The following is a 13,489-nucleotide window of genomic DNA, read 5'->3' on the forward strand; positions in this document are numbered from 1 at the left end:
TATCCCCTTTGGATATGGGGGTTCATTTAGAAATTAAATTGAATGGCCTGCTTTTTTAATATTTTTACATAATTAACATAGTGCAAAATCTCCCTATATTATTTTTTCAAAAGTATATGAGGTAACATTTTCGTGAATGGTGAGCTTGTACTCTTCCACTTTCCAATATTTGTACCATCCTTTCACTTTTGACATTCCTTGTCTATGGCTTGGACCACCACCGCCTCTTTTTGCATGTTCCCTGGTAGTCCACCAACATGTAGCTAAATTTTGACCGGTACTATCATCTGGAACTCCAAACCAGTATTTGATTAAACCTCCTGATTCATTAGCTTCTAAGTGTGATTCTTTGTCAATTTTACCGAGGAATTCTCTATTTTCGACAGACTTTTGGACAGGTTCATGTAAAATGGATCTGAAAGCTATAACGTAAGCTTCCGTTGTAGGAAAATCGTAATTCAAGTCAAGTGAATATTGTTTGATGAGATCAATAATGACATCTATATTAAATGAATCCTGATATGGTTGAAAAGCATAATCTTCAACTATAGGTTGGAAAGACTGTAAAGCTAGAGCGATGACTTTATAATTTTCCTCTAAAGTATTTAATTGAAGCCAATGATCTTTATCATGATATGGAGACGACCTAATCTCTGTAATGTCTTTAAGATTTAATCTTTTTACGGCAGGATCATGAACTGGAGTAAATAGCCCATTATCAACATCAATCTTAGCAGTTCCTTGTACTTTGTCTTGAGTCATAATTTAAGACTTTGATAATGAAATTGAAAAAAAAAGATATAAGCGATTCCTTACGATGATTTTTATTTACTTTAGAAACAATTTTACACCTTATCTCAAAGACCCCTCCAACTCTTTTTAACAGCCACAGATTTCTCACCCAACTGGGAAAAGATTCCCTTCCCATTCCGAAACCGCTGCAAGCCTCGCGCTACCAACGAGAAAAAAGGCTGCGCATCACTCTTTAAGCCCCTCGGATACCAATGAGTTCGGGCCGACCGAAGCATCGATGCCACAAAGCCGTATCTAATGATGATATAACAATAGCGTAATATTTTTTTTTTCCGTAGCAAAATATGTATTCTCAATATAATAACGACATCAACTAATTTATATACTTATATGCATTATACATGTGGTTTACACTTTTATAAATTAATAGCAAAAACTGCAAAAGTAATTATACCAATTCCCATTATTTGATATAAAGAGAATTTATTTTCTTTCAGTAACAAAGTAGAACTAGCACTAATAGTTCTATTACCACTTTCTTCTGCACCATCTGTTAAACCTGTTTCTGTGAAGTTGAGTGGAGGAATTTGTGAATCATCAATTTGTCCATTCCAACAGTATCTTTGGAAACATTGTTGACATTGTTCAGACTGATCAATTCCTAACCTTTCTTGACTTCTTCTAATAATAGCACATCCTACACATGCAGGCCATTCTGGATCTAAAGTATTGTTTAATCTAGAAGCTACTTCGAAACCATTTTGAATCATACCATCTCTTTCCCAATCTTCATAACTTAATTTGAATGTCGATTCATTGGACCAGAAAGAAAATGGACGATTGGCAGTGTATACAACTAATGGAGTATCATAAATATCACCTTTAGAAGTAGCAAGACTGGAATTTAATAACAGGGTCAAGTTCTGAATATCACAACCAAAAAATGTAGGTTTTGCAGTTAAATTCAAGTTTCTTAAACTTTCTTCATCTGGTACGTATGGGAATAAAGTACCATTACCAATAGGTAAGAATTGTCTCTCAAAAGTAGCAACAATGGAGGTACCATTTGGCCATGATTGATCTGTATCAGCCGAGTTATCAAATGCAAAAATAACGTCAACTTCTCTTTCTGGATGAATCAATGGTTGTAAAGGAATATTTTGTAAATCTTCTCCACCATCACATAAGAATAAGGTATCATTATTGGTGATTGATGTAGATCCAATTTCTGTATCATAGAATGGGTTTGGTTCATAAATAGCAATATCCACTTCATGTTCACTTGCCTTTTCTAAGATATCGCTAACAATATCTTTGATGGCTGACGATAAAGAAGTTGTATTAATTTGTAAGATAAATTGGTTAAACAATGATGAAGAAGTACCCATTATAAATCCGGCATTATCAAAACCTCCAATACATTTACCATCAACTGGTTTACCATCGGTAGTATTTGTTCCTAAATATTTAACTTGAGTAAATTGATATAATGAAGGATCCCATGAACCTAATTCAAAGGGATTAACTTCAAATATGGTTGAATTTCCACTTATAATAGTTGAACCAGGTGTTCTACCATCAGTGACTACAATAGGGAATGGCATTTCAAAATTTTGAAAGACTGGAGATTCTTGTAATGTAGACCAAGTTAATGCAGCACCTGTATCATTTAATCCTGCAAAAAATTGATGACTTAAAGCTCTACCCCAAACATCAGTAAATGAAATTTTAAATCCAGCATTCTCTTTATCATTTATATCATCATCAATACTTGAATAATAATCGTAAGTTTTAAATATATTAATTCCACCAAAATTAGCTATAGAATGTGTTAAATCCCAAAGTATACCTTCATCTAGAATGGTTTGAACATCAGTAAAATTATTCATTGCAATAGTACCAACTAACCAATTACCACCCGATAACCCTACTAAATATGTTGAAGCTTGTAATAAACCACCTAAACCAGCTTCAGTGGCATTAGTTGTTCTATTATCTAAAGCTGATAATTGTCCAGCACCACTTAACATAGCTCTATAACCACCACCAGAAAATGCAATTCCAATTCTAATTGTTTCATTAGAAGCTGTATTTGTAATATACTCTTCTGGATCGAAATCAGTCATATTAACTTGTTTTAAAAATGAAATCAAATTTTGGTTTGTAATTTTATCACGACCTTGCAACCAGGACAACTCCGACTGAGATAACCCGTCGGCCGATCTGGTTAATTGTAAGTCCAGAGGACAATCTATGGGACCAGGAGCATAAGAATCTGTAGGAGACCAAGCACTAACTAGAGATGTATATGACAAGATCAAAGTAAGAAATTGTATTGATTTATATGATACTTTCATACTTATTATCTAAATTGAAAAATTAATAATCTCTAAATCAAAAACAATAACAATAACAATAATAAATAATAAATAATAAATAATAAATAATTTAAATGAGTCAATAAGCAAACTAACAAATAGATATATATATATATAGATAAATATATAACGGAACAAATAAATAAGAAGATACCTTAACACGCTAAAATCTTTTCAAGTTCATCAGAAATTTCAGAAGTTATATATATATTTATTTATATATATTGCATTTTACGTGACTGACGATGAGGTTTTGAAACTAGTTACCTGCCAGTTTCCAGTATAATTACGTTATTGTCTTCGCTGCGGTACACAAAAAATAAAATTGTTAGTGAAGTCTAAGTTTTACGAAAACTATAGCGGAACTTCTCGCTAATCCAAAAAAGAAATAATTAATCCGTTGCCGAGCTTCATAGGGTTCTCTGCAATAAATGAAGTCCATAGTAGTTATAAGCACTTGTGAATAACTAGTAATTACTGAAATGATATACATGTACGCTATAAATAATACGTTATGGGAAACACAGGAACATTATCCTTTGTTAATTTTGTGGATTGAAGCGTTGTGAGCCAGTCTTCGGAAAGAAGAGCGAATTGCTGCGCATTGGTTTGGTCTGCGAATTGTAGCCGATTTAAAACTAACTTTTAGCATTACACTATGTAAACTTCTAGAAATGGCTTCGGATCAAGTGGAAACTGTTGTTACATAACCTTAGTCACCGTTAATTACTTTGCTTCTAAAAAAAGATAATATTCCACCCATTAATAGGTATTTTTTATCATATTGATCGATTCTCTTGGAGGCTGTGTTCCAGGTGCAAAAATATTGCGAGTATCACCGAGTGGATATTACTTCGCCGTATCTATTAATACATTTTGTTTAAAGTTGAAGTTAAAAGATTATAATTCTGATTCTAATTCTAATCTAAGTAGTTGGATTCTACTGCTAAACAATGGTTGAAAGGATATCCGAACATGATTACTTTTTTGTGTATTGCAGTTAGAACATGATAGTTGCCTGTTTATGGATTTACAAGAGAAAGTGTAGGACATAGTTTATGTTTTGCAGGTCTATTGGAATCTAGTCTGCGAGATGATGATCAAGATGAGGATGAGGATATCGTGAGAAGAGGTAATTATGAGAAGTACTATATTTATTTAGCTATTAAACAAATATTTCCGGATACATAATCATTTAGCTTCTTTATTTAGACTTCCGCTCTTTATTCAGACCACTATTTATAGGAAGTACATATGATATTAGTTTTTTTTCAGAAGTTATATATTGTGTCAGTCAATCTAGGAGAAGCTGTGAAACTTGACAGCAAACTTTAGAACGTGATCCTAATCTACTTAGAAATATACAACTCAATCTATTATTTCAATTTATCTTATAGTTTAGTTTGCTTCGATATAGCTTGGTTAGTGTTTTCTCAATTTTGTTTTGCACCTTTTAATGGAGGCGTGCCTATCCAGAAGAGACTTTATCCTCTTAATAACAAAGCTATGCTATTACCAATGCTGCTGTATAATGGGAATCATTGAAATTAATTATTGTTGTTCTGCACCGTATGGCTTTGAGATTAGGACTTAATGACTCTGGATCAATCAGCAATTTTATTTCCAGAACTAAAATGTTCTGGAAATCAACAATAAACCCGAACCCAGATTCACCAAACAACGTTTGGTAAGTTATTTGGCTGAATAGGTCAATAATCCTTCTTGGTCTCTTGAACTGGCGTTCAGGTGGGATGTTATATCTAGTCCATGTGAGGACATTTTTTTAAACTCTATATTATTTCTCTCATTTTGCACCTGGATATAGCTATCTGGTTTTACTGAAATCTTCGTTTCAATATCTTGTACCAATTGTTCAAAAAATATCGTAGCATTATACCCTGTAAAGAGGATGTTGCGAAATTTTTTTGCTACAATGGGTTATATACTCTCGCACTCGGTGTATTAATGTCTCTAATTGTATTAATACTGGAGTATGGGGGTTTGGTTTTGTAACAAGAGTGAAGACAGAGGTTGAGTAAGTTAGTAATACTCTACGGAGGGGTTTGGTTAAGGTAGTTGATTTGACCAAATAGCATAGAGCTTTAGAATCGATTGTGAATTAATAGTATAATTGATAGCTTATATATTTGATAGAGTATAAAAACCTAACTATTTCATAAAGGAGGAGGAGGAGGAGGAATCCACCTTACTTAAATAGTTAGCGGAAATCAAGGAGTAGTGTATCGTATCGATACACACATAATTGATATGAGGGAATATAAATGGTATAAAGATTAGTGACAATAAAGAGTATCAGTAGTAGTGTAACTAGATACGACATTATTGGAATGTCGGAGATGAACCGTGCGTGAAAGTAACGGCTTATCCACGACAATTCTTGCAGCTCTGAAACATCATAAAAGCAGCATATTTTGAATATCGAAAATAAGGGATTAAACCTTACAATCACTTAGACAGTTAAATACAAATGTCATACTTCGAATATCAAATAGAACGATCAGTTGAGTTCTTCTTAAAATTCATAGATGATTCAATTCTAGACTATAACATTATGGAAGACGAGGCAAGATTGGAGGGCATGTTAACTGAATATGATAATTTAAGCAACGATGAAAAAAACAATATATCTGAAGGCCGTCCCAAAGATCCTTATGAAGAAGAGTTTCAAAAGTTATGCTTTATGTTAGGTGATTTCACAGTGCTTAAGAATAAAAGCTTATATTTTCACATTGATGAGGATTATGCTAGCTCTAAGCAATTTACTGGTGATTTGGATCACATTGCCCAAAATGCATATACAATCATCGTTTGGAAAGTCGAAAAGCATTACAACAGTTCACACAGTGAAAATTATAGAAGTAATCTTTATGATTTATTGAAAAATATTTTTAGAATGTCGGTTACTTTTAATATCGGTTTATCAACAAAACAAGAAATTGATTCTACAAGCTTCCCACGGAGAAGAGAGATGCCAAAAGATAGAGGGGGGGATTTCACAGGTGGAAGTTTGTATGAGAAATATGCCGAAGTTTACCCTTTCATAAAGAAAGTTGATTCCAATAATATTATCGAATCGTCACTCAATAATATGTTTATCTCCATTTCTGATCTGTTAAATATGGGTAGAACATATAATATGTTCGTTCAAATGAATAGTTTTCATTCGTGGCTCTTATTCATTGGTGCTGCATATGGACTTTATTTGCACAATCTTTCTTGTTTGTTCCAATGTTATGACAGTAAACTGGATTTAACTATATTTAAAAATTTAGTTGATAACAGTAATAAAAGGTATATGCAATATGTTGATGCATATTTTGAGTTTGCAACCAATACGAAGATATCTGTTATGTATACAGCTGATCCATTGAGTAACATTTTAAAACAAGTTGAGACGTTTGATGAGCCATATGAGTCAAATGTCCATTTCCGAAAGATGATAAATGGAACTACTTATACATGCTTATTTGGAAATGTTGACATTGCATTTATCATTAGTAATGATTCAATGATTATTTTCGAATTGGATGTGAACGTCGAGCCCAAGACTGTCAAGTATGATGACAGAGTCATTCGATTCATTAGTTGTACAATACATCATGTGTATGCAAAAGATTATAATTTTGCTTTAATTATTGCGGCGTTTGTCCTTACTAGAATCAAGGGTTTTGCAAACGAAGATGACAGAATTTATACGTATAAGAAATCACTACTAATTACGGAAGTAGAGAATAAAAAGATTATGAAATTTAGATATGATCTTGTTGAGGATTTATGGAAAGATAAATTTTCAATGTTTAATAAAAAGGACAGTGATTATGTCCACAATAAATGGGACGACTTAAAGATCAGTTCGAAGAACTTTAAATTTCTAACGACTTTCAGTCAATTTGAAGATCTTGATCCGAATGATTTCGAGGACTTACAAGAACTAGGAGAAGAATTTGGCGGCTTTTCGAGGATGTTCAGAGTTCGACACACGGGAGCTAATAACACAATGTTGTTGAGAGTTTACGACATCAATCATTGTAAGCGGGTTCAAGGAGATACTGCAGACATCGAATTTCGAGTTAGTCTTTCTAAGCTAATAGAATGTTTCTGTCGTGCAGTGCGGGCGTATGTGCATGTTGGCAATGGTCCTACAGGGAAGTATGCCAGATATAATTTAAGATCACACCGATTTCCTTATCTTCCGATATTATTTAAGTGTGGGTTTCTTAAATTTGACGATTTATCAAATGTGCCAGGTTTCTATTGCCTTGAAGAGGACTTCGAGAATTTAATATTAGAATCTAGAAATAGGAAAGGCAAAATTCAACAATTAGCAGACGAATCGTTGGATAAATTGCATGAAGTCGGTCTTGTGATAGGCTCTCTCGATAAATCCAATATTATATATGATGGAAGTAAGATTATTTTTAATGATTTAAGTTTTGCAGGTATATTGGAATCTAGCCTGAGAGATGAGGATCAAGATGAGGATGAGGATGAGGATGAGGATGAGGATGAGGATATCGTGAGAAGAGGTAGTTATTCGGTATATGACGAGGCGTCCTATATTTATGAAGCTATTGAACAAATATTTCTGGAAGCATAATTTGTATAGTTTTAATTAAGTTATTTATTGTGCAGGGTAAATTAAGAGAAGTTGTGATAGTTGTAAACTTGAGGACGTGATAATCTATTATTTCAATTTATCTTATAGTTATAGTTAGCTTCAATATAGTTGAATTTTTTATTTTAAAACATGGTAATTTTCCATAATTTCATGTATATACGATATTGTTAACCGTTACTTACACACAACACGGTTCATCTACGCGAAGGCTCCGATATTTCAATAATGTCTCATTAAGTTATACTACTACTGATACTCTTTGTATTCCCTCATATCAATTATATGTCGTTACACTACTCCTTGATTTCCGCTAACTATTTAAGTAAGGTGGATTCCTCCTCCTCCTCCTTTATGAAATAGTTAGGTTTTTATACTCTATCAAATATATAAGCTATCAATTATACTATTAATTCACAATCGATTCTAAAGCTCTATGCTATTTGGTCAAATCAACTACCTTAACCAAACCCCTCCGTAGAGTATTACTAACTTACTCAACCTCTGTCTTCACTCTTGTTACAAAACCAAACCCCCATACTCCAGTATTAATACAATTAGAGACATTAATACACCGAGTGCGACAGAATTTTACCTGCACCCAAATAGGTAAACAAACATTTTGTGCGCGTGAGCCATAAACAGTGTCAATACCGAGTCCACTGTGAGTGATAAACCAGTATAATTAGATCAGTAAGTAAACTTTAGATAATATAATACCATTAAAGTTTACTGACAGTATATTAAAGAAGATTACTCTTGTGAAAAATGTCACTGGTATCATTAAATTTTGCTGATGAATTATTTCGACGTATGACTTCAAGAGATGAGCCAGCATCTACTAAACTTGATCTAGTGACTTAAGACTCATGTTAAGAAAGAAGTTGTAGATTTAAATCAAGTACCTAAATATATTGAAGCATTATCTATTGCAGCAGATATACCAGATTTAGGAATTCTGTCTCATAGTTTTAGTTCGATTGGAGCAGATAACCAATACGCTTCAAGAGCCTTTCTAGCAGATGCAACAGTACTTGATCTTGAATCACCTAATCGATTTATAATTATTGGTAATACAAGAAAACTTTGACTTTTTAAACTTGTACCTGATTTATCTTGCATACTAACTCGTTTAATTAAATGGGATGTAGCCTTTAAACATCGAAATACAAGAATTTTAATTGAATCAATAAATTGGTTACATCATATAATTTTAAATTTAAATCCTCATTTTAACCTTGATAAATTTATTACTCATATAACTAAAATCCTAGCAACGAATAATTCAATAGATGTTATTCATAGTATTAAAGAATTATGATTATTATAATATGAGACATAATAAATTATATAAATCTGATTTAGCTTGAGAATTAGAAATTCTGAATGTACCTCAAAATGTTAAAGATTCAATTATGGATGATATAATTGGAGATTCTATAAGTAGAATTTCAGAAGATACAGTTATTTATAATCCTCAATCACAACCACAACCACACCCACTACAGCATATTCCTCGAATTCAGAAACCAACATATTCTCAACCTCCTCCAAAACGAAATATGATAAGAAGTGAAAGTCCTAAATTCCAAAATGTTCCTCAACTTTCTCATACAAGATCACCTACTCCTGTAATAGTTAATGATAATGAATTTAGTGGTTCTCATCAATCGGAAGAATCTCAAGATTCTGATTTAGATCCAAAGTTAAATCAATTATTAAGTAAAGTTAATTATCAAGTAGATACATCCATTAAACCAATAAATTATGATAATCAAGAATCATTTTTTTCAATAATTCATGAAATGAATCCAATATTTGCTAGTAAAGAAACTGAATTTAATTGGTCTAATCGAGAGAAATATATAATTAAATTACGATCAATTAATCGAGGTAATAATGGATCTATTGAGAATATAATCTTATGTTTAAAAGATTGTTCTGAAGGGATTTGTAAAGCTATTAATTCTTTAAGAACAACATTAAGTGCTCATGGATGTTAATTAATTAAAGAAGCAGCTATAATATTAGAAAATAATTTTGATTCATTAATTGAATTATATTTACCAAGTCTTATAAGACTTAGTTCAAGTACAAAACATATAGCATCAATGAATGCCAATATGGCAATATGTGCAATATTTACTAATGCAACTTATACTTCAAGATTATTACAAAGAATTTATACTAGTTCAATTGATAAAAATTTTCAACCTCGTTCATATGCTAGTATTTGGTTACAAATTATAATTTTAAGATTTTTTAATAATAATTCATTTATAACTGGATTAGATACTTGTAATAAAATTCTTAATAAACTTTTAACTGATCCTAATCCAAATGTTAGACTGTCAGCTAAAGAATTATTTTGGTGTTATTGGGATAAATTTCCTGAAGAAGCTGAAGGTTTATTACATAAATTTGAACCAAATATAGTTAAAGCTATTGAAAGATCTAAACCTAAACCATCTATAATTATTAATACTCCTAGTATTAATATAAAGAGATCAAGACCTTCATTAAAGGAATCTATTATTGAAAGAAATAAAGAACTTAAATTAAAGCAAAAGCAAACATCTCGTCCATCTTCAAGAGCTAATTCTGGTGGCACTGAACCTCGAAGAATTGAAGTTAATCGATCTAAATCTAATTCAATGGCTTCTAAACCTTTACCTATAGTTAATCCTGTGGTAAATCCAATTTCAAATCCAATTTCAAATCCAATTTCAAATCCAATTTCAAATCCAATTCCACCATCTCCACCATCTCCAGTAATTGTTAAACCTATAATTCCATCAATATTACCTATATTAGATTCTAATGAATCAATTATTATTCCTACCAATAATATAAATTCATTTGATAAACAAAGTGATCCTATTCTAAAATTCTTATCATCTAATCAATTAGATCTTATAAGTGAAGGTATAAATTTATTAAAGTATGCAATTATGGGAGAAGAAGATCTTTCAACTGAAGTTAATCAATTATTACAAAAAATTTCATTACGTCAACCTAAATTATTACAACCACTTATACTTTCAAATGATGATTTATTTAAAAAAGTATTTCAATTCTTTAGTTGTGAAGATTTCTTAAGAATTTGTGGATTAATTATTAATAAAGTTGATGATAAATTAGTTAATTTAATTCTTGGAATTATTGATATTGATCCAATTTATGAATCAATTATAAAATTATTATCTTATATTATTAGTACTACTAATATTTTAGGAGATGATGAACTTATGATGCAAATTATTCAATATAAATCTCAATTAACTAAATTTTTACTTGAATTTTTATTTAAAGCTCTTGATAAAATTCCTATAAGTGATAGTTATTATCTGAAACTTATAACTAATTTACTTGATTTAATAATTATATTAAAATCTACTGAATCTTATGAATTATTTTCAAAATTTATTAATTAAAGTTCATACAATTAATCCAGTATTATTTGATTCAGAATTAGATCTTTTTAATACTGATACTAATATTAAAGATGAAGTTGAATATATTATTGGAATTGATAATTTAAAACCATTTATTAGAGAAATTCCTGATTCAGTATTTGAATTAACTGAAGTTGCCCCAGAGTAATCTTGATAAATTCTCACCCGTCAAAGTTTCTAGTGATTTTACTGAAACTAAAGATCCAATTCAATCATTTATTGATAAAGTTGATCCACTTCGAAATATATCTACTAAGAATAAACAAATAGATATATATGAAGATTTTAAAGGTTCACCTCAAAAGGTTCGAGATTATGATTATTCTGAATTGAATTGGTTTAATTTACAATTATCAAAGATTGATATTGAAAAACAACAACTTGAAGAACCTCATGATTTTGAACTGTTATGTCAAAGTTTAAAGACTAGAACTATTAGTAGAAGAGGTATATCTCATGCCTTAGATTATTTACAAATTCAAAATCCTCAACAAGAAGAAGATATAAGGGATTCATTAATTGAATTCTTTACAGAGATTGAATTACTTTCATTAACTGATATTTCTAATGGATTAATTCTTTTACATCAATTATTAATTTATTGAATTAAAATTGATATTAATTGTTTATGGAAAATATTAATTAATCTTTGTAATGCAGATGAAGTAATTTTAGGAGAAATCTTTGATGAATGTTTAACCGGGATATATCATAGTCAAGAAATAATTGAAATAATTCTTCTAGGACATAGTATATATATTCATATTTAAACTCTAAACTTTCGTACAGAGTTTAGTGAACTTCTATAATGGTATAATATGTAATATTAACTATTCAAGAAATTCTATTAATTTGTAGCTCTATTGTTTGTCGCTTAACCGGCAGTCGGCCAAAGTTACTCCATGTGATATGCAGATGTATTTTTTTTCTTATTCTCCACATTTTCTCGAATAAATTCTTGTAATCAGTGCCTCATCGTATACTTAGATCTTTAATTTTCACTAGAGAATTATACTAATTCTGTAGAGATTATGGGTCAGGAGACTGAAGAGAAATATCTAAAGAACATTAGATCTTATGCCTCGAAACATTATCAGAATCAGCCATTATCTATTTGGCATAGACTCCCAATTTCAAGACGTTCTTCAGTATTTATTCTCCTCTTTATGGGTCAATTGGGTGAATTAAGAGTACTCTTAACCAAAAGATCATCTAAATTGAGGAATTTTCCTGGACATATCTCTTTACCAGGTGGAAAAGCCGATACAGGGTTAGAATCAGAATGGCAAGTGGCAAGACGAGAAATGGAAGAAGAGATCGGAATTAGTATCAATAATGAATTCTTATTAAAAAATTATGGATTTGAAATTGAACACCTTAATATTTTACCAAGTTATTTGAGTAGAACATTTTCATCAGTCAGACCATGTATTGGATTTATGAAATTCACTGATGCTGATGCAATCAATAAACAAAATATTATCAATTTGAATCCTGGTGAAAGTTCAAGCGTATTTAGTTGCCCATTAAGAGATTTCTTATATCCATTGATTAAGGATGAACCTTTAGAAAGTTTAGAAAGAAATAGTTATAAAGTGAAATGGGGAGGAATTCCATGGGATTTGAGGACTTATACATTTTTACAATCTAATGATAGAGAAGTTCCATGGTTAAAGAAGATTGTAGATTTATCCGCATCGGAAATTGAGTCAGATGAAGATCAATTGGAATTGGAAGAACAATTATCTGGAGATGATGTAAAAGAGGTTACTTCTGAATCAATTGGATCTAATATAAAAACCAGACAACGGAAATCAACTTCAAAGCCCAAGACCAAAAGAGTCAAGAAAGATTTATCATCATGGGGTAGATTAGGTTCGAGAAGGCATGAAGTGACAAATGAAAAGATCTATGATGTTTGGGGATTAACAGCAAACATCTTACATGATTTAGCTACTATAGCATATATATCTGAAGGTGATGGATCATCAATAAAGAGAGAAATTGGAGAAGAAGAACTCATTTATAGTATATTTGAACATGGTAAACAAATGAGAGTAAAACAACGATCAGAAGAAGAAACTAAATTAATTCAAGCTGAAAGTTTACAAGAACCTTTTGGATTTAATGATATCTTACCAAGAACCGAATTTAATAGATTGAAAAATTTATATAAGCTTTAATAGTAGTTAGGACATACTTAATATATTTATTATACGGAGTTCCTCATCTGCGCACAGGAAAATAGAAAATAGATCAAAACCTCA

The 13,489-nt window shown here is 30.9% G+C and overlaps 6 protein-coding genes across 6 annotated transcripts; 4 read left to right on the top strand and 2 right to left on the bottom strand. All coding sequences in view use genetic code 12, as the record gives it.

Moving 5' to 3' along the window:
- Positions 1–40: 40 nt before the first annotated feature.
- Positions 41–1,061, bottom strand: RJT21DRAFT_49361 (uncharacterized protein). The gene has a single exon (XM_064884814.1). The coding sequence runs from the start codon at positions 760–762 to the stop codon at positions 94–96; it is 669 nt and encodes a 222-aa protein (XP_064736662.1). The 5' UTR covers positions 763–1,061; the 3' UTR covers positions 41–93.
- Positions 1,062–1,075: 14 nt separating this feature from the next.
- Positions 1,076–3,201, bottom strand: PLB3 (lysophospholipase). Its single transcript, XM_064882315.1, has one exon. The coding sequence runs from the start codon at positions 3,108–3,110 to the stop codon at positions 1,170–1,172; it is 1,941 nt and encodes a 646-aa protein (XP_064736663.1). The 5' UTR covers positions 3,111–3,201; the 3' UTR covers positions 1,076–1,169.
- A 2,119-nt stretch (positions 3,202–5,320) lies between these two features.
- On the top strand, positions 5,321–6,525 carry RJT21DRAFT_122172 (uncharacterized protein; the record flags this gene model as incomplete). Its single annotated transcript, XM_064882316.1, has 1 exon — positions 5,321–6,525. A coding segment is annotated over exon 1 (772 nt), but the record flags the coding sequence as incomplete, so codon positions are not given.
- Positions 6,526–6,653: 128 nt separating this feature from the next.
- Positions 6,654–7,769, top strand: RJT21DRAFT_122173 (uncharacterized protein). The gene is made up of 2 exons (XM_064882317.1): positions 6,654–7,629; positions 7,654–7,769. The coding sequence occupies exons 1-2, from the start codon at positions 6,661–6,663 to the stop codon at positions 7,747–7,749; spliced, it is 1,065 nt and encodes a 354-aa protein (XP_064736665.1). The 5' UTR covers positions 6,654–6,660; the 3' UTR covers positions 7,750–7,769.
- A 560-nt stretch (positions 7,770–8,329) lies between these two features.
- On the top strand, positions 8,330–12,216 carry RJT21DRAFT_127995 (clasp N terminal-domain-containing protein). Its single transcript, XM_064882905.1, has 7 exons — positions 8,330–8,622; positions 8,645–8,837; positions 8,919–9,071; positions 9,139–9,753; positions 9,781–11,106; positions 11,204–11,366; positions 11,404–12,216. The coding sequence occupies exons 1-7, from the start codon at positions 8,536–8,538 to the stop codon at positions 11,825–11,827; spliced, it is 2,961 nt and encodes a 986-aa protein (XP_064736666.1). The 5' UTR covers positions 8,330–8,535; the 3' UTR covers positions 11,828–12,216.
- On the top strand, positions 12,197–13,456 carry PCD1 (8-oxo-dGTP diphosphatase). The gene has a single exon (XM_064882318.1). The coding sequence runs from the start codon at positions 12,254–12,256 to the stop codon at positions 13,403–13,405; it is 1,152 nt and encodes a 383-aa protein (XP_064736667.1). The 5' UTR covers positions 12,197–12,253; the 3' UTR covers positions 13,406–13,456.
- Positions 13,457–13,489: the final 33 nt, after the last annotated feature.

Source organism: Scheffersomyces amazonensis (assembly GCF_036850825.1).
Source record: "Scheffersomyces amazonensis strain UFMG-HMD-26.3 chromosome Unknown RJT21scaffold_6, whole genome shotgun sequence".
NCBI lineage: Eukaryota > Fungi > Ascomycota > Pichiomycetes > Serinales > Debaryomycetaceae > Scheffersomyces > Scheffersomyces amazonensis.